Source organism: Schistocerca americana, chromosome X (assembly GCF_021461395.2).
Source record: "Schistocerca americana isolate TAMUIC-IGC-003095 chromosome X, iqSchAmer2.1, whole genome shotgun sequence".
In the NCBI taxonomy this organism is placed as follows: Eukaryota; Metazoa; Arthropoda; class Insecta; order Orthoptera; family Acrididae; genus Schistocerca; species Schistocerca americana.
Genome location: NC_060130.1, coordinates 648,148,233 through 648,170,323, shown reverse-complemented (window position 1 = coordinate 648,170,323; position 22,091 = coordinate 648,148,233). Strand labels below are relative to the sequence as shown.

The 22,091-nt window shown below is 41.7% G+C and overlaps 1 protein-coding gene across 1 annotated transcript in view; it reads left to right on the top strand.

The window, feature by feature from the left end:
* The window catches only part of LOC124555515 (FMRFamide receptor), a 721,972-nt gene extending 701,820 nt beyond the window's left edge, over nt 1-20,152 (top strand). Inside the window, exon 4 of the mRNA XM_047129461.1 lies at nt 16,099-20,152. Coding sequence (XP_046985417.1) covers nt 16,099-16,608 — 510 coding nt within the window. The 3' untranslated portion in view covers nt 16,609-20,152. The remainder of the gene's footprint in view (nt 1-16,098) is intronic.
* The last annotated feature ends 1,939 nt before the right edge of the window (nt 20,153-22,091 follow it).

Sequence of the window (22,091 nt, the reverse complement as noted above, 5' to 3'; positions counted from 1 at the left end):
CCGCTGACCACTCAGCTACCGGGGGCACTTAATTCCACTTGACAGCAGTCAAGAGAATTTAAGTAGATTAAGATTAATCAAAACGCACTCTAACACAATAAAAGAAACGACTCACCACGAAGAAATTATGCAAATGGGACGGAAATCGGTAGGTGTGATGTAATTGAACATACAAACAGTTCAAAGCAGGACTCTTCAGTGAAGACTCCTGCTTCGAATCGAGCCCCGATGACCAGCGAAGACGTGTCTGAAGACGATCCAGACAGTGATTGGGTAACAACCTGGTCTCGTCCGCCATATAGCCCGACATCCTAGAGTGACTGCTTGGTCAGTTATTTCATTTCTTAGCAGGACCCCTTTGCTTGTCATCCGCGGTATCCTTAGAGCACAACGGTACGTCGATAATATTCTACGCCCCATTTTGTTGCCCTTCATGGCAAGTCATCCTGGGCATACATTTCAGCAAGATAAACCCGAGCGCACACGATGAGTGTCTCTACACCGCGTCTTAGGACTTGTGAAACTCTACCTGGGTCGGCAAGGTAGCTGGAACACTCCCCAGTTAAAGTTTGGAGAATTATGTGCAGGGCCTCCTACCTGCTCGGGATTCTGACTATCTAACGCGCCAATCGAACAGAACCTAGCATGATATCCTTCAGGAGGACATCCAACTCCTCTCTCAGTTAATTCCAAGCCGAATAACTGCCTGCATAAGAGCGAGAGGTGGACCAACACGTTACTGACTTCCTTAGTTTGTGAAGACCGTGCTCTTGAATAAGTCATCCAATTTTTCTGAAACTGTAATCTCTTGTTGGTCTGTACACGTACATCACATCTACTGATTTCCGTCGCATTCGGATAATTCCGTCATGGTGCATCCGTTTTTTTTAGCTTAGAGTGTAATATGATGTTTCAAAATTGAAACTAAAGACTCGAAGGAAACTACTTTCTGAACAAAATACACAAACGGTTACGTATAATATGGGCACACATACTACATGTAGGGAAACATCTTTTCAAGACTATAGACCTTGACCACTAACAGGACCAATTGCAGCAATAGTCCTATTATCAGGATTAGCAAAATGATTCCACCTATGTAACATTAACTTATTTATAACTGGTTCGGAATTACATTATTAACTATAATTCACTGATACATTTTCACTGTAAAAGTAATATATCTATATTTCAGTGTTTTAAACATAGCTGCATAACAGCAACGGTTCCACGTAATAAAATTATAAACAGCCAACCAGTTGCAATGGATAAAGAAATATTTACCTAGGTTTCAACAAATTTAAATTTGTCTTCGTCAGAAGGTGGCAATTTTACATTAGTATGGACTGACGTATCATCGCCGTTTTTACAAATGTCTGCATAGATCCATTTGTCCAAATTAAAATACAGCTATACTTTAATTTGGACAAATGGATCTATGCAGACATTTGTAAAAACGGCGATGATACATCAGTCCATACTAATGTAAAATTGCCACCTTCTGAAGAAGACAAATTTAAATTTGTTGAAACCTAGGTAAAGATTTCTTTATCCATTGCAACTGGTCGGCTGTTTATAATTTTATTATATCTATATTTATAAATACCTAAAAGTAAAAATACTTCCTTAACATCTTCAGTGTCATGCTCTAATTATAAACTATTTAAGTATATGAAAAACAACATTACTAAAATAAACATTCAAAAAATAAAAGTTAAAAGATAAATCTTGAAATTAGAATCACATCAACCTTGAATATATCCAGTTAAATAAATAAATAATCTATATAAACCTTGGCCACCAAATAACTCACCTCAACCATAATCAAATGATTTTGATGAATAATAACCTAATTTTAAAGGAACATATCTAACAAACTTAATTGAAAGAATAGGTATAAATCATATAGAACCAGTAAATCTAACAAAAGAAAGCATACTTAAAGAAAACAAATTATGAGAAAAATCAAACTTAGAAATAAGATAACCCAAATAAGCACCTAGAACAACAACTGTAATAGTCAAAAACTTTAAAGAATAAGGTAAAGCAATCATATGAGGAATAGGAAAAATTAACCAAGATAAAGGACTACCACCTAAAACAGCAACAAATAATAAACCAGTCATACCAAATGAAATATAATAACCCTTATCATCAAAAGAAAATCTAGAATAAAGATTATTATCCCTAGATATTGAATAATAAAATAAACAAAAAGAATAAGAAGCAGTTAAACCAGTAGAAAAAAATAAAGAACAAAAATTAAACAATTAATTCATCTTAAACAATTTCAAGAATCAAGTCCTTTGAATAAAACCCTACCAAAAAAAAGGCATACCACACAAAGATAAACTAGAAACATTAAAACAAACACAAGTTAAAGGTATAAAATTAACAATTGAGGCTATAAAATGAATATCCTGAGAATCCTTTAAATTATGAATTATTGAACCTGCACACATAAATAATAATGCCTTAAATAAAGCATGAGCTAATAAATTAAAAAGTGCAAGCTTTGGATAACCTATAGCCAAAATCCTTATTATTAAGCCAAGTTGTCTTAAACTAGAAAGAGCAATAATCTTCTTTAAATCAAATTCAACATTAGCGCCCAATCCAGCCATAAATATAGTTATACAACCAACTAAAAGTAAAAATCAACCACAATTATAAGTCTCTAATATTGGTCTGAAACGAATTAATAAATTAACTCCAGCAGTAACAAGAGTAGAAGAATGAACTAAAGCAGAAACAGGAGTAGGAGCAGCCATAGCAGCAGGAAGCCAAGAACTCTTAGTTATAGCTGCCAAAACAATTAATATAGTAATAACTTTTATTTCAAAAGAATTAGAAATGAAATCATAATAATAAGTATAATTTTAGCCACCAAAATTTAACATACAAGCAATAGAAATTAAAATAGCAACATCACCAATACGATTAGAAAGTGCATTTAATATACCAGCACTATAAGATTTTACATTTTGATAATAAATAACTAAACAATAAGAAACCAAACCAAAACCATCTCATCCTAACAAAATTTTAATCAAATTAGGACTAATAATTAAAAACCCTATAGAAAGAATAAATATTAAAACAGTAATAATAAAACGATTTATATTCTTTTCTTCTGATATATAATCCTCTCTATAATAAATCACCAAAGAAGAAGTATATATAACAAAAGATATAAAAATAAGATACATTAAACCCAAAATTAAAGTTATAACAACCATAGAACCATTCAAATTAAAAAGTTCTCATTCAACAAAAGTCTACAATCAATTATTAAATAATAAATACCTAAAATAAAATTATAGTTCCAGAAAAGAATAAAGAAAAGAACTCAAAGAACAAATAGAAAATAAATTCACGGTCTAAGATGAAAAATTTCATATCATTGATTCCACGAAACAACATTTTCAATTAAAATACTCAAGCAATTTAAACAAAGAAATACTCACACTTTAAACAAAGAATATTTAAAGGCAATCAATGCAAAAGTAAAAGATGATATTCATGAAAATAACCAAGAGAACAAGTATAAACCCGAGAATAATAATTCTGGTGCTGAGAATAAGAATACATATATAAAGTATAAACAGCTCTAAAAAAAGATAAAAAAATTAAAGCAAAAAATCGAAAAGAAGATCAAGACATAATTCTATTTCATAATCTAAGTTCACCTGCCAAATTTAATGATGGAATGGCAGCTATATTTGATGATCTCAAAAGGAATCACCATAAAGTCATTCTAGGTATCAAATTAATTATACCCTTGTTAATTAATAATCTTTGTCCACCTAAACGTTCATAAATAATATTAGATAAACAAAATAATCCAGAAGAACCTAAACCATGTCCAACCATTAAAGAAAGAGAACCCATGGGTGATTTGAGTGAGTTGTTGATATAGGTTTAATATACTTGTAGAATATAAAGTTCTTAAAATTGAGAAAACATAAGCTTGAATTATGGCCACTGCTGATTCTAGAATTAATAGAAGTATTTGTCCAATAATTAGTAGTGAGATTAGGTTTATTGCTATAGATGGTCCTGTGTTTCCTAGTAAGGTTAATAGTAAGTGTCTTACAATTATATTTGCTGCTAGTCATACTGCTAGTGTACCTGGTCTAATGACATTTCTAATTGTTTCAATTAATACTATAAATGATATCAATGCAGGTGGTGTTCCTTGTGGAACAAGGTGTGTAAATATATGATTAGAATGATTAATTCATCCAAATAATATGAATCTTAATCATATAGGTAGGGCAATAGCAAATGCTAAATGTCTTGTTCTAATAAAAATGTGAGGGAATAATCCTATAAAATTATTAAATAGTACCATAATAAAAATTGACATAAAGATGAATGTGGTTCCATTAAATGATTTTAGTCCTAGTAGTGTTTTAAATTCGTTGTGTGAGGTTAAGTTTAGTTTATTTCAGATAATATTAATTTGTGATGGTGTAAGTCAGAACATTGATGGGATTAATAATAGTCCTAAGAATGTTCTAGTTCAATTTAACGATAAATTGAAGATGTTAGTTGATGGATCAAATGTTGAGAATAAATTTGTTTTCATTTTCAATTTAAGTTTTTTATCTCAATTGTTCTTTTTTCTGTTCTTTTAATAGGGTTGGGTTTAAATGAGAAAAAGTTTATTTGATTGAATAGGATTAAAGTAGCTGAAAATATAACGAATAGGGAGAATCATATGAGAGGAGATATTTGAGGGATTTAGATTTAATTTCCCCACCAGAAGTAGTCGTTAATTTACTATTGTTTGGTTTAAGAGACCATTACTTACTTTCAATCATCTGATGTTGCTAGGTGTACTAATTGTTTAGTTATTTTTGATTGACACTGCAATGTTATATTAGGAAGTCTTAGGTGCAGGTGGTATAGTAATATAACACCTATTACATTTTTCGTGGAAAATTTTCACGAAACAGGCAAAAAATTTTTAAATGTGAAGTCTCAGAACAGCAGAACAACTCAATTCCTCACTGTCGTACAGTGTAGAGGTACAGAGACTGTTATGACCAACATTTATGGACGTCACATGCAGCGCACGTACCATTTATATTACGGAAACGTCTCAGTGCAACCATTAAACAACATTATGACTTTTACATTCATTTTCAAAAATTTTCAAATATTTTGCTAGTGTAGAACGATAATGAGAAAGTGAAGAATAGTTAATTGAATATCTCGGCAGAGAAAGGAAGCTAATACAATGAATGACACTCACTCACGGTAGCTCAGCGTGTTCGGTCAGAGAGCTGTGTGCTCTCTGTATTAAAAAAATTGAGTCAAGGAATCACCAATCAACTTTAACAGATGTCTTGTGACGTCCGCCCAGACCAAAAGCAATGAACTATATCGAAAAAAAAAGTATTCAGCGAGACAGACTGTCAATCCTAAAAGCCCAGGTTCGATTCCGGGCTAGGTCGGAGATTTTCTCCGCACAGGAACTGGGTGTTGTGTTGCCCTAATCATCATCATTTCATCCCCATCGACGCGCAAGATGCCGAAGTGGCGTCAAATCGAAAGACTTGCACCAGGCGAGCAGTCTACCCGACCGCAGGCCCTCGTCACACGCCATTAAATTAACCGTTTGTCAATAACTAAGGACGGTTCATGACATGTAGGACACCCTAAATTTTATAATAAATGAAGAAAAATTAACAAATGCTTCCTCCAAAAACAATAGTTTCGTGTTTCGTAAAACAGAGCATCACAGTTATCGTCTTCGTCATTATTATCATGATCTTCATCCTCATCATCACATCACTGCCGCAGGCCATTGTGTAGTTGAAGAAGTAGAAGACAAAAATTAATTTTATTGACAGATGATCAATCATGCTTCGCAGTAAATGACACTGGTTGTCGTTAAGAAAGATCAGTCTGATCCAGCGTGATTTATTTGTTGTGTGACATTTCTGTTAGAAGCTGTGCCTCTCATTTTACACTTTTGTTGTTACACTCCAAAGCGGTTCATTTCTTAAGTTAGCTCTATTCTCATTAGAAGAAGGTACGGTGAGAAAACGGTAGGAAAATTATGGTTGAACTTCCCGCCCATGACGAGGTCATTAGAGACGAAATAAAAGTGTGGAGAGGGCTAGAGCTGGAAATGAAGCAAACACAGCTTCTGTATTGATGAGGAAAAGTATTATGACAACTGTGTACCTCGAGGTTGAATGGCGCCTGGTGGCGTTACAGCGCGTGATCCGGAAAGCAAGATATACCTGTTGTAAATGTCGTGTGAGTAAGGCATCTCGCGGGTAGACCGTTCGCCGGGTGTAAGTCTTTCGATTTTCCGCCAGTCCGGCGATTTGCGCGTCGATGGGGATGAAATGATGATGATGATTAGGACAACACAACACCCAGTCCCTGAGCGAAGAAAATCTCCGACCCAGCCGGGAATCGAGCCCGGTCCCTTAGGATTATTCTGTCGCGCTGACCACTCAGCCATCGGGGACGAACATATACCTGCTGAGCATAGAGGAGGGGAATCGCTACAGCCTCGACACGGGTCACAAATCCAGAAATCAACTGACGTAAGTGACTTTGAAAAATGACACATCGTTATGACCATGCGCCTGGGAATGGTCATCTGGGAAGCTGTTCATTCGAAGCTGTATTCAGTACCGGAAGGCCTGCTTATTTTGTAAAGGAGCATAGGCGGCCATGTGTGGCAGATCCGACGACAGGGTATACCATAAGGCTGGCGCTGGCGCACGTGTTTCGGAGCACACAGGACAGCGAACATTATTTAATAAGGGACTCTGCAGCAGACGACCTCTATGAGTTACCATATGGCCATATTGGAGCAGCGACATGGTCTGTTACGACTGCAGTGGACACAGCATCTTAGTTTTGGGACCGTGGATCAATGGAATCTTGTTGCCCGGAAGGATGAATCTCGTTTCTTGTTACACTGAATGATCACATCCGTATACGCCGTCCTCCAAGCGAACGGCTGCTAGAAACATGGAACTCGTCACGAGCTAAGGCCAGTGAGGGCAGCGTTCTCCTACTAGAGACATTCACCCGGGATTCCACTGGGCATGTGGTGGTAATCGAGGGCGTCATGATAGTTGTGGACTACGTGGAGACTGTTGTGGACCATCTGCACCATTTCATGCTCGAGATCCTCCCCGGCGGCAGTGATATCTTCCAACAGGATAACGTGATAGTAAACTCACGTTGATTTGTTGCCCATCAAAGTTGCGTTATCTAACTTGTTGAAACCATGCCGCGCACAAGCTCTCCAAAAGGAGATCAGTATATTATTAAATGTGTTGTCGTAATGTTTTGAGTCATCAGTGTAGCCCATCTTGGCGTAGTATTTCTTTAGGAAACTCAATATATGCGTGCGTATTTGGTTCATCAGTTAATATATTTTGACGATTCTACTTCCAGCAAAACACTATTTCCTGTTGTTTCAGCACCATACACCTTTGATAATGTCGCCCGCATCTCGTGGTCGTGCGGGAGCGTTCTCGCTTCCCACGCGCGGGTTCCCGGGTTCGATTCCCGGCGGGGTCAGGGATTTTCTCTGCCTCGTGATGGCTAGGTGTTGTGTGCTGTCCTTAGGTTAGTTATGTTTAAGTAGTTCTAGGGGACTGGTGACCATAGATGTTAAGTCCCATAGTGCTCAGAGCCATTTGAACCATTTTGATAATGTCACACCAAAATCAATGCGTTTCCCTTTATTTTACTTAGGAGCGCATTTTAGTTTATCCTGCTGCACATTTGCGATTTCAGTACACTGCGTCATCTGCATTTCTGTTGTGGGTTCCACGTTATTAAAACTGTTCAATTGGTTCAAATGGCTCTGAGCACTATGGGACTTAACATCTGAGGTCATCAGTCGCATAGAACTTAGAACTACTTAAACCTAACTAACCTAACGACAGCACACACATCCATGCCCGAGCCAGGATTCGAATCTGTACCGTAGCGGTCGCGCGGTTCCAGACTGAAGCGCCTAGAACCGCTCGGCCACACTGGCCGGCTATTAAAACTGTCTGAACTGTTTTCAGAAGACGCTATATTTCATAATTTACAGCAAACATTCAACTATTCCGACGTCTTTTTTGTTTGTGAAGCTGGATATCGTGTTAGAGTTTCTCCTATTAATCGTCAGGTATATTTCCTCTGGTGTTCCGTAACATTTTTCAGTTTAGTTTTTGCGTTTTGTAGCTGGAGCCGACCCAAAGAAAAAAGTTTCCCCACGACTTCACTGTCAAATGGATACGTCGTTTCCGTTTTAGCTATTCCCAGACTTCCTACGATCAACTCTTTTCGGAATAGGTTGGCAAACAAGATCCTATACGTTTGTGCGCCTTCGCACAATGACAATGGCATGTGGTATCCTACGATTCTAGTCGACAGTGTCAAGGATTTCTTACTCACAAAATAGGGATTTTAGATGACGTATAAAAAGAATTTAGGTCAAAGTCTGACGCGCTAGTTGGCGTAAAAGTTCCACACGTCAGGTCCATTCAGTAGAAAAGGAATCCACCATGTTGCTTGAGGTATAGAAGTGAGCGGAAAATTGACCCTGTATGAATCATATTTTCACATTCTTAGTAGTCTCAGATAATTCCGCTAGAGAATCGGCCAGAAAATGCAAAATTCGTTCTCCTGAAAATTTTGCTAGTAGCACACGTAGCCAGCCAGATTACAGTCGATAGTTTCATACTGGATATTTACACCATATTATTTTAATGTCATCGTAAATGCGTTTCCTTTGAGTTTACTTCCATTGGCTCGTACACACTATGAGAATTCACTTTAATCTGAACTGTGGAACAGACTTCATTAATGAAAATGAGGTCATCGGTCCATAGACTTACACACTACTTCAGCTAACTTAAACTAATTTCTGCTAAGAACAACATACACACCAATGGCCGAGGGGGACTCGAACCTCAAGCGGGAGGGGCCGCGCAATCAGTGACATAGCGCCTCAAACCCCTTGAACACTCCGCGCAGCGATATTATAATGACTCATAATTTATACGGAGGAGTGTTTTGACATTCCTGTAGCACCGATGAGAATCCTAGAACTTATTTTTTGATTGTCAGCTTGTAATCTGTCTCTAATAACCTCGTCGTCGTCGACGCGACGTTCAGTGCTAATATCCTTTCCTTGAAAGACCAGGCAGTACCTAGTGTTTTGAATAGAATCTCTTTCGTAGGAAAATTGCAGGTTCCCAGTGTTGTAGTCTTACTTCATCTACAACTGAGTTTATACGTGCAATACATTTCATAATCCTGCACGTCGTTCTCACAAATACTTCTATAATGTGACTGACTCTGGGTGTATCTCATTAATCCAGTAGTCAAAGGATACCATGCTCTTAAAATTTGTGAGGGGGACAGCTTTACATTCCTCTACTTTAAGGGGAAGTGCCAGTCACTGCATAAGGCTGACATATGGTGGAGACCCAACTGGATTCTACTGGAATTTCCCACGGGTGTAATATCGACATACATTACAATATCATCTGCGAAAAGCCTGAGATGACAGCTAATACTGTCCGCTATTTGAGTAACGTATGCAATGATCTTCGACATTTCTGTTACATTTCTCTGGAGCGCTCTCTTCTGTGCCTGTACATGACTATCAGTCTAGGAAAACGTATTGCATCCCACCGGTCAGGAAATCTTCGATACAAACGAGTATCTGGTTAGATATCCTAGAGGAAGAATTTTCTTTAGAAGCCGTTGATGTGGTACTGAATCAAAAGCATTTCCACCATCCATGCCACTTTGGATATCGTGAGTAAAGACGACAAGGTGAGGCTCATTCGATCGATGTCTTCGGAAACCATGCAAGTGCTACCTCCATGACTGGTGAAGAACCTCTACCATTACTTTTCCCACAGCCTGTACTGTTGTCGTCGTAGAATTACTCTATTGCAAAATAATCTGCCATGTGGATAAAGCTGTTATTTCCACTGAATGCGTGGCCGGTGATGGTATGGTCGTTGGGAAACAGGTACCACTTACTATTATTTTTGTTGTCCCCGCAACAGAAACACTCGTCAGCTCCATTAAAAGTTTTGACATAAGTTGCTACTGCTTGATGAGTGATGTCTAGTGTAGATATTTTAAAGTAATAAGGAGATGCTATTTTACTGTCAGGAACTAGAGGTATCCAACTGTATTGTCTCCCAGAACGTCAACGCTGATGAAACACTTTGATTGGCCAAATATCAAGGGAAGGCGTTGGATGCTATGTTAATAGCGATTCGCTCCTACGTGAGCGCTCAGAACTGTAGTAACACGTCGAAGCATCAACTCACAGCGTTATTGGAATCGTTTTGGAGAGACATTGAGCCGCATCTCTTCTAGTGGAACACCCAAAATTGTAAAAAAAATAGCACTGTAAGAATGTAAACATTAGAATTGAACCATGATAAATAAGACCACTTCAGCTGTATAATAAATATTTACTTCTGATCCAACTACTTTCACGGCCTTAGAGTCACATCCTCAGTGATACAGATTTATTTCATAATTTATTCCAAAGCAATGACCCAACATTCTTTTTCCAATTGTGATAAAATTGCTTAACAGTCAAGAGGTCGGTCCAATTTAAAATAGAGCAGAATGCAGGGAACATCATCCCCATATGGGAAAAGTAAGGTTTAACATCGGCGTGACAACATGAAGTCCGCAGTGACCACCTAGATAAGTTCATTGGACTACATCATGTTGGGTCATCTACTAGTTATCGTTTGGACTAAATTATAAAATAAGTCTGTGTACCTGTACCTGAAAATGTAGCTCTAACAGCACGAAACTAGTTGGATCAGAAATAACGATTTGTCATACAGCTGAAGCAGTCTTGTTCACTGTGACCCAAAACTGTTCTTGGGTAGTTGGTGCTGGGGAACGTACACTGGTATGGACAGCAGTCAATAAGTTCATAATCAGGTTAGGATCAGCTGATCTAGAAGATTAACCCATCGTAGTGAACTTACATGAGTGTTCATCAAGTCACCTAAGTGCAAACAAGGAGCGGTGATACGTCACTTATTAGGGTACTCTGTTGCCAGAAAGGGATGCAAAGAATGTCGTCATAACGAGCACCTGTCGCTGGTGACTGTAGCCGTACAATGGGACCTAACTGCGGTCATGCAAACACATCTCAGACAACACTGAGTCACGCCCTGACATAATCTTTCGACAAGCAATACCCATAGTTTCATGTGGAATAACTAAACTCGCAGTCGGGCAGCAGATTTATACAACTGAAACTTGGATTTAGCAGGCCATGATACATGCCACCACTCTTCCATGGTCCAGGGTCGATGTTGACGAGCAAAGGGACGCGAGTCGAAATTTGATGGCTGTGGTGAATGTTTTGCATTTACGGTACTGTCGTAGTGAAAACTGGTTCCTGACGCCACACATTCAAATCGGCGGTGATCGGACTGTCAGCAGACCGTCGATCACATTGTACTGATGTACAGATGCGACCTCACGTCTGTTCATCAAAGACTTCTTGTGGGTCTGAATTACGCTAGTGAAAACATTGCTTCTAGAATACTGAAAACCCAGTTAGGCACTGCTGAGGCTGACAAGTCCCCACACTTGTCTAATTTGTGACATGGTACGATTCATGCCTCCTCCACTGATTACCATCTCACATCGGAAGTCCGTACACTCGGTGTCATGTCCAGTATACACCACTCATTAACAGACTCCACAAATATCGTCCGCACTGGGACTATATGACACACGAAACCGCGATAGTCGGGCATCATATAAGACACAACTTGAAATGGGACAACTTTCCCTATGCTTTATGACCACTCAGTTTATATCTTCATCCCTAATATGCCGATTGTAAACACACCGTTTACGTTTTAGAATAAAAAAATGGTTCAAATGGCTCTGAGCACTATGGTCATCAGTCCCCTAGAACTTAGAACTACTTAAACCTAACTAACCTAAGGACATCACACAACACCCAGTCATCATGAGGCAGAGAAAATCCCTAACCCCGCCGGGAATCGAACCCGGGAACCCGGGCGCGGGAAGCGAGAACGCTACCGCACGACCGCGAGCTGCGGACGTTTTAGAATAAATGTCATAGTAAATAACATATCATAAGGTAACAAGTATGTTTAAATTGGTTGGTTGGTTGTTTTGGGGAAGGAGATCAGACAGCGTGGTCATCGGTCTCATCGGATTAGGGAAGGATGGGGAAGGAAGTCGGCCGTGCCCTTTCAGAGGAACCATCCCAGCATTTGCCTGGAGTGATTTGGGGAAATCACGGAAAACCTAAATCAGGATGGCCGGACGCGGGATTGAACCGTCGTCCTCCCGAACGGGAGTCCAGTGTCTAACCACTGCGCCACCTCGCTCGGTATGTTTAAATGTTCACCCCGCTGTACACCTGGAAAAAGGATTACCACAAGTGGTATGTGATGTTACCTCTGCCAGAACCTAGCAGCGAATGACTTTCTAATATGCTAAATTTTAATACAAAGAGTTTGGAAGTCTGTATGATACATTCGGCCCGTTTCAAATTTACAATAACGCGTAATATGAATTTCAGGGACGGAAGTATCTTTCACCAAGTAACATAGCTGGATGAAACTTGGATCATACATGGAAATAACTACTACAACTTAGTACAGAAGGTAACTGAAAGAAATGCGTAATGAGGGGAATGGAAATGACATTTCTTTTCAAAAACAATAACTACATGGAAGTCAGCGAAGTTTTCTAGACATTAAACACGGCGTGACGTGGCTTTTAATATATGTGATCTCCACGGAGTTCGCTGAAGTCTCACATTGTCATCGCTAAATTGAATTCAGGGCGGAATGCTCCTCCTAAAAGCCTCACGTGGGGAAGGTGTGTAGAGTCACAAGTGACCCTGACTGGTGAGTGTATCGTGTTCGAAGGTTTGGAGATCGATACGCCTTTGCAATATCATGCCTTCCTACACCATAGCGCCTGGACTATCAAAACGATCACGTTCGACAATGATGGACGCACCCTCACAAGATGAGAAGGGGGAACACGCAATGCACCGAGGAATCCAAGTGTCATCGAACTATATTACTTGGCAGGGACACATCGTGAGAAAGTTACTTGCGTCCTTAAGTTTTGCGTACCAGTATATAATACTTCAGACCTCATTGATGACCTTTGCCTAACATAATGATTATTTGTTATTAAATCAGTTCACTTCGGCGCCTAAACAGCAAGACTCTTTCACCACATAGTTACTAGCGTCAAATACACTCCTGGAAATGGAAAAAAGAGCACATTGACACCGGTGTGTCAGACCCACCATACTTGCTCCAGACACTGCGAGAGGGCTGTACAAGCAATGATCACACGCACGGCACAGCGGACACACCAGCAACCGCGGTGTTGGCCGTCGAATGGCGCTAGCTGCGCAGCATTTGTGCACCGCCGCCGTCAGTGTCAGCCAGTTTGCCGTGGCATACGGAGCTCCATCGCAGTCTTTAACACTGGTAGCATGCCGCGACAGCGTGGACGTGAACCGTATGTGCAGTTGACGGACTTTGAGCGAGGGCGTATAGTGGGCATGCGGGAGGCCGGGTGGACGTACCGCCGAATTGCTCAACACGTGGGGCGTGAGGTCTCCACAGTACATCGATGTTGTCGCCAGTGGTCGGCGGAAGGTGCACGTGCCCGTCGACCTGGGACCGGACCGCAGCGACGCACGGATGCACGCCAAGACCGTAGGATCCTACGCAGTGCCGTAGGGGACCGCACCGCCACTTCCCAGCAAATTAGGGACACTGTTGCTCCTGGGGTATCGGCGAGGACCATTCGCAACCGTCTCCATGAAGCTGGGCTACGGTCCCGCACACCGTTAGGCCGTCTTCCGCTCACGCCCCAACATCGTGCAGCCCGCCTCCAGTGGTGTCGCGACAGGCGTGAATGGAGGGACGAATGGAGACGTGTCGTCTTCAGCGATGAGAGTCGCTTCTGCCTTGGTGCCAATGATGGTCGTATGCGTGTTTGGCGCCGTGCAGGTGAGCACCACAATCAGGACTGCATACGACCGAGGCACACAGGGCCAACACCCGGCATCATGATGTGGGGAGCGATCTCCTACACTGGCCGTACACCACTGGTGATCGTCGAGGGGACACTGAATAGTGCACGGTACATCCAAACCGTCATCGAACCCATCGTTCTACCATTCCTAGACCGGCAAGGGAACTTGCTGTTCCAACAGGACAATGCACGTCCGCATGTATCCCGTGCCACCCAACGTGCTCTAGAAGGTATAAGTCAACTACCCTGGCCAGCAAGATCTCCGGATCTGTCCCCCATTGAGCATGTTTGGGACTGGATGAAGCGTCGTCTCACGCGGTCTGCACATCCAGCACGAACGCTGGTCCAACTGAGGCGCCAGGTGGAAATGGCATGACAAGCCGTTCCACAGGACTACATCCAGCATCTCTACGATCGTCTCCATGGGAGAATAGCAGCCTGCATTGCTGCGAAAGGTGGATATACACTGTACTAGTGCCGACATTGTGCATGCTCTGTTGCCTGTGTCTATGTGCCTGTGGTTCTGTCAGTGTGATCATGTGATGTATCTGACCCCAGGAATGTGTCAATAAAGTTTCCCCTTCCTGGGACAATGAATTCACGGTGTTCTTATTTCAATTTCCAGGAGTGTACTTCTACTACGAGCTCGGCCGGTTCTTAACCAGCCGGTTTCTGGTATGGGACAACCTATCGAATCGAATGGCACATAAGCTCTCCCACCTGTTGGATCAGTCAGTTATTGCTTCTTAAATACAGCCCTGACGGATTCAATCATGGGAAGTTTCAATAATGTATATCAAAATGTAACTTTACTTGTAAGCAAGTAACAAAAATGCATAAAAAAATGATTCATTTTGACCACAATTGTCACACTGATTTCCGTTGAGAAGGGTACTTTTCCCATCTACATCTCAGTGTTTGAAATAAAACTATGTTCTTGTGACCTCTTACATACAGATGTGGGTAATGAAGGAGACTAGTTCAGTGAATCACTACTACTTCCTTTCCTTGCAGATGAGCGTGACCTGTGGTCTTTTCCAAACATTGCTTATGTACTTGTGTCTCCACTGAAAAAAACGGTTCAAATGGCTCTGAGCACTATGGAACTTAACATCTGAGGTCATCATTCCCTTGGAACTTTGGACTACTTAAACCTATCTAACCTAAGGACATCACACACATCCATGCCCGAGGCAGGATTCGAACCTGCGACTGTAGCTGTCGCGCGGTTCCGGACTGAAGCGCCTAGAACCGCTTGGCCACCGCGGCAGTCTCTCCACTGAAGATATTTGTGCTAAACAATCGTCAAGGCGGCGTTAATTCACTCGGAATTTTTGTGTAGAACTAGACTGAGTTACCGCAGGACCTTAATATCTTGTTGAAATGAGTTTGCCGGCCGGGGTTGCCGAGAGGCTCTAGGCGCTACAGTCTGGAACCACGCGACCGCTACGGTCGCAGGTTCGAATCCTGCCTCGGGCATGGATGTGTGTGATGTCCTTAGGTTAGTTAGATTTAAGTTTTGTAAGTTAGAATAGACTGATGACCTTCGAAGTTGAGTCCCACAGTGCTCAGAGCCATTTGAACCAATTGAACAACTTATGTTTTTATATTCAATATTTTGTTTGTCTGGTCATTGGTTTTTGGTTGTCTGAAAGTCTTGAAGTATGTGTGCACTGTCCATTAAACATACATGTGGCCGGTCGGAGTGGCCAAGCGGTTCTAGGCGCTACAGTCTGGAACCGCGCGACCACTACGGTCACAAGTTCCAATCCTGCCTCGGGCGTGGATGTGTGTGATGTCCTTAGGATAGTTAGGTTTAAGTAGTTCTAAGTCCTAGGGGACTGATGACCTCAGCAGTTAAGTCCCATAGTGCTCAGAGCCAAACATACATGTGCCATGGCATTTTTTAAAAATTCGACCATTTTAAAATCATTCACCTCTTTCTACGTCAACACCGGCAAAGTGTTGTAAGTAATTACGTCGTAGAAAATAAATTTGTAAACGAAATATGTTTTGTTGCAGGTGAGGAAGGCCAACCAAGAACGGCAACGCCTGTCCCGGCTGCAGAAGAAGGAGATTGGGCTCGCGACGATGCTCCTGTGTGTCGTCATCGTCTTCTTCCTCTGCAACATCCTCGCTCTGGTAAACAACATTCTGGAGGCATTCTACTGTATAAACATCGACCAGCTGGTCAAAACGAGCAACCTGCTCATCACCATCAACTCGTCGGTGAACTTCGTGATCTACGTAATATTCGGGGAGAAGTTCAAGCGTCTGTTCCTGAAGATGTTCTGCTCGCACGGCCGGTGGCTGGGCCACGGGGGCCGCGACTCGCCGGACGGCACGCACGACGACAGCCTCGTGTCGAATGGCGACGGCCGCCACTACTCGATCCGGCTGCAGCGCAGCGTCACCAGACACGCTAGCCGGCGCCAGGGGCCACGCGCCCCCTCGCCTGGGCCCTGCGTCTATTATCCCAAGCGCACCCACGAGTGGGACGCCACCACCTCCACCACCGTCAACAAGCTGTGAGGTGGGCATCGTCGGTCAGAGTCACGTGACCGTGTGGTCTACCCGAATTCCACCACGACAGGAATGCCACCTCCCCCACCATCATCAAAAAGTTGTGAGGAGGACAGCGTTAACCATAGTCTACTACTCAAAGCACAGCCTCGAGTGTTGCAAAACCACCTTCATCCCTGTCAATAATCAGCGAGGGGGGCAGCGTCAGTCACAACCTTATCCCAGTAGTAAATACCCTAAGTACAACCATCAAAGTGATGCCAGTACATCCTCCACCATCAACAAGCGGTGTGTTGGTCATCGTTGGTCACAATCATTTCCCGTGACTACCCCATGTGCAGCCACGACGGCCACCACCGTCAACAAGTTGGGAGGAGGGCAGCATCGACCATAGTCTACTACCCAGAGTACAGCTCTGAGTGTAATGCCACCACCCCAACACAGTGAATAGTCTCTGAGTAAGGTATCAACAGTCACAACCCTCACACCAAGTCAAAAATCCTACCTGCAGCGACAAGAGTGATACCAGTACGTCCACCGTCGTCAAAATGTTGCAAGGTGAGCATCATCAGTCACAATCGTGTCCTTGTGTCGGCTACCGTAAGTGTAGCCCTGACAGGAATGCCACCTCACCTCCACTGTCAAAAACTGTGAGGACGGCAGCACCAGCCATAGCGCATTGGTCGAAGTACAGCCTCAGTTGTGACGCCACCACGACCTCCACCACCGTCAATAATTTGTGAACTGGGCAGAACCAGTCACGACCCTGACCTCATGTCAGAAACCCAAAGTGCAGCCATGAGAGTGACGCTAGAACCTCCACTACAATCATCATGGACGCGACCATCCGCAAGACCGTTAACAAACTGTGAAAAGGGTACCAATTCTAGACACTCACTGTGGTGTCGATTTTAAAGCGGTACCTTATCACCACTAGACACAAGCATTGTACCAATATTTAGTTATCATTTATCACAATGTTACTTATATTGACTGAGATACTATAAAATCATTTCCATTGTGATGCCCCCTCACAACTTATTTGAAATCATTCCCAAATTGTTTCTGAAACAATGTTCAACTCCACTGGATCCTCACTAATATATTTTTGTGATGTCATATGTTATGACGTCATCCGTTACTATGTCGCCATGAAATAACTGCATCGCTGTAAAGACATTTCTTTGGTGATCCCTCCCAGAACACCTGGAGGAACTGGTCCAGATTGGAATAATTGAGCAGATTCGATACCCAATATCGGTGACTCTGCCTCCCCACCATGTCAGTTTCAAAACGATGCCCTCGTCCACTGTATCCCAAATAGCACATATTCGAGAAATTATTTATTTCATCTCCATCCATCACAATATCGCTGTTTATTTACTGAAACATGGTCACGTCATGTCTATAGTGGTCCAATGCACATCACGTTTAAGATCAAGTTCATGTGAAAGTACTATGGGAGGTAAAATACTCAAAAACAGGGACCATGTCTCCCCGCAAAATGACTTTTAAATGACAGCATACTCCACTGGTCCATCCATAGAATACATTACTGGCACCAGATGATATGTCGTCATCCATCACAATCATTGAGATACTGTAGCGTAGTTTCTGTAGTTATCCTGCAACATCTCATTTGAGATCTTGTCCTTATTTGTGTGTACTTGGACAGATACAGCAGAGAACGTCATGGACCACCTACACCTTCTGCAGTGGTGTCTCATGCAACCTACAGAAGAATTGCCAAAATGTCGAAGGTCCACTAACCACCAACGCCTCATCATACTGTTAATTTATTAATTTTATATTCTACATGTGGAACTATTGCAGTTAGCTCGGCGAATCAAAGAGACGTTCTGCGGCAGCGAATGGCGTCTCTTTGGTTACCGCTCTGAAGTTTCCACCTTATCTGACTCATCTCGCCAATGCGTCCATAGCTGATAACTGCAGACCCTGTGTGACACTATAGTGTTGCCATCACTACCCTCTTATTTCCATATCAAGTGTACTCTTCTTATCTTCATTTGCTACCACACGAGCATACACCGCCGGGTGCAGCAATCAACGTGACACATTCCATTCCAGGTCAATGACTTTTCATAAGTGCAATGTAAGGGATGAACAGAACGTAAAAGATAACCTTTCCATTAGTGCTGTTGCCGCTGATGTCACAGAGATAAGGTGAAATTAAAAGGCATATAAATTAAATGGACACCCAATAATTTCCTTTACAACATTTTCCTCAACGTTCACCTGATGAACAACAGTAAGGACCCGTTCGTTTTTCTCCCTTGAAATACCCTTTCTCCTATTACAAAATGAACCATGAAAGGCTCAACGAAACCCAGTGCAAAGTATTTACAGCCAGTTTGTGATACAGGGCTCATTAATCGAGTAGTAAGGAACTCGTTTAACTTCACTTATGTCACAGTGGGAAATGGCGAGAGTGACAAGAGGCAGGGATTCAAAGTGTCGAAATTTAAGAACACTGTGCACTCTTAGAATTGCAGCTCACTCTATTTAAAACCTACCAGTTAACCACGTGTATTAAATTTAGCTCTGTACCTTCTATAGGAATCCTATCTAACTGGTGAAGCCTCCAAAACATCAAGCTGCCGTGAAACATCATCTAAGACATGTACGTGGGGCGACTCATCTTTCATGTCGGCAAGCAGAAGAGTCTAGCATTATGCGAGAAACTGATTGCCGATATGAAAGATGATAAGCCCCACGTAAATACGTCTTAGTTCTAAAAGCTACTGAGAAGTGTGAAATATGTTTGTCAAGAGAAGAGGACTCTAGTTGTTTCATTTATGTGACTGCTCAACTAAATACAATAAGCCAAACGCGGATGCTGCATTTAAATACTGTTGTGGTACAATAGCCAACATTCTACAAAGTCGAGACATGAGCACTGACGAGATTTATGTCTTGTGTGGTGTATTAATAGGATAATGTGAAACCCATTTTTAGTAAGACACAGGAAGAACGCAGGTGTACTGTCCACATGGAAGCCCTACGAGCACTATACATTCCTTCGCACTGTGACATCCGTATGTTGCCACGATTTACGGTACTTCCCTTGATATTATTTCACTATATCACTAATTGTGTGTGTGTATGTGTGTGTGTGTGTGTGCGCGCGCGCTCGCGCGCGTCAGGAGGAGTATGATAACTGAGGGAACAGAAATTACCTTAATCTGTGTAAGGTCATGTGTGGTTTTGTCGTTCGTAAAAAATCGCTAGAATCACAATATGCTAAGGCTCATTCTTAAGCAATTATTTAATTTCTTTGGAATTAGATTCTTTCGTGTTACATTTTTCGCTATTAACGTTCTAAGCAGAGACAGAGACCCATTTATGTTATTATCTCGACTGTGGGTAACAGGATACTATCCGTCTGTAGAGGGTGTCTCTCCTTAGAGTCATCAAGTGCATTTTCTCTGCTGTTTGAGAAGATAATTCCAATTTAGTTGTTGCATTGTGTTCCTGGAGCCAGCCCAAACAAATAGTGATCGTTACGTCTTTCACGCGACACCCAACGTCAACAGAAAGCATCGGTTTGTTTTCCTCAAAAACAAAAAAAAAAAAAAAAAAAAAAAAAAATTAAGGAGAATTTTACGTGCCAATTCGATAGAATGATCCTACATTATTTTAGTGCGATATTTTTTCTGTCGATATGCATTACCAGGGACAGTAAATCACGAGGAATAACTAGTAGTCAGGAGCGACAGCACCGAACTGGCTCGCGCTGACTGCTCCCGCCAAGCAGGAAGCGCTACGTAGTCGCTGCTGGACTACTGTTTATTCTTCGTGATTTACTCGCCCTGTTAATACATACAGATAAAACAAATATCGCACTATACTAATCTGGAACCACTCTACCGAGTGGGAACGAAAAATTCCGCTTTAAAATCCATTTTGCTTCTAATGGCAAACAAACCGACGCTCTCTGCTGACACTGGCTTTCGCATGAACGATGGGACAAGCAGTAATAGTTTCAGCTGACTTACGCAACACGTTGCGGAAACGAAATGGAAAAGATCTAACGAGAAACCAGAGAAAATACAACTGACGACTCTTAGGAGAGACACCCGGTATTTTTCTGTGTGCCCTACCGATATTAAACCCTTGTCCCAATTCCCGGTCTGAAATACCATATTTGTAAGCTGTGACGAAGACAGTATTTCGTGAGTAGCTCATTTGATTTAATGCCAGTGTTTAATGATTTTTGTAGTAAATATTAAGTGTCTGAACTATGAGTTTATTAGCTGTGTGAGTGGATCCTGTTGCCGTACAAGCAGACCCTCCTTCCGATCAGATAGATCAGGATAACGTCGATGGGCTGGTCACTTTTTTCTTCGCTACATTCCTGTCCACTCCTTACAAGAACCTTTCCTAAGTTTCGTCTGTATTAAAGCATCACTACATCAGTTAATGTTTTAGTTACTTTTAATATACGCATGTCCTGTCGCCTGGCATTCTGTGTTTATCTCTTTTACGCGTCTTTGTGTTAGGTGTGTGATAGGCGTTTCCAACATTTCAGTGAAGGATTTATAGATGTTTATTGCTGAAATATGTTTGCATTACGTTCCAAATCAGTTATATTGGATTTAAATCACAGCTGGAAGGAGATAGTAAAACGTCAAGAAACTCGATTTCTTCTAAAATCTATACAAAATTACACAAGCATATGTTTATTTGCCTTGAAAATTACGAATGTTTCTCCTTTGATGATGTTTTCCGCTAATGAAATACTGTTTTTCTTACGCGCGACAGCGTATTTTCTTTACATGGTATAACATTTGAGATTTTACTTTCACTAACTATATGAAACGAAGCATTGCCAAATACAGCACTGCATCTACATTCTGTATTTGAGATATGGTATTAGCACAATCGTTTGTCGTAATTTGTACTGTTCATGTAATATGCTTTTAGAAATTGAGTAGTGATGCCTTCGTGTCTCCGTTCAGTATAGATATATACTACTCTGAGATCACATCACTAGCAATGATTTCCTTGGAGGTGTCGCCTTTTTACACATATAAGCAAAGTAACACAGCAGACATTCTGCAGTGCAGAGCTGGCCCGCTGACTAAACTTACCGATCGCAGGAGGGCACGTAATTCCCCCATTCCGCAACCCACGCAACTCGTGCAGCTAGTTCCAGCATCTTCCCCCGGTAAAGGAATTTCAGGCGGGCTATAAGACGCACGTTGGTGAAAAACAACACTGTGGGTCGTGCCTCGGGAAACACTGAAACTTTTGTCGCCACCGTCGTCTAATGATGTAACGTTTTATGACCAATGAACTACTATTGCAAGTGAATTGATTCCCGAATTAAGCTGAAGATCATCATTGGCATCAATCATCAGAGCATCACCAATAAATCAGGGCACAGCAACACAGTGTTCCTAGTATTATAAGAATTCACATAAAATTCGAAGATTAGTCGCCAAAGACAACTCTCAGGATCCATTGAAAGA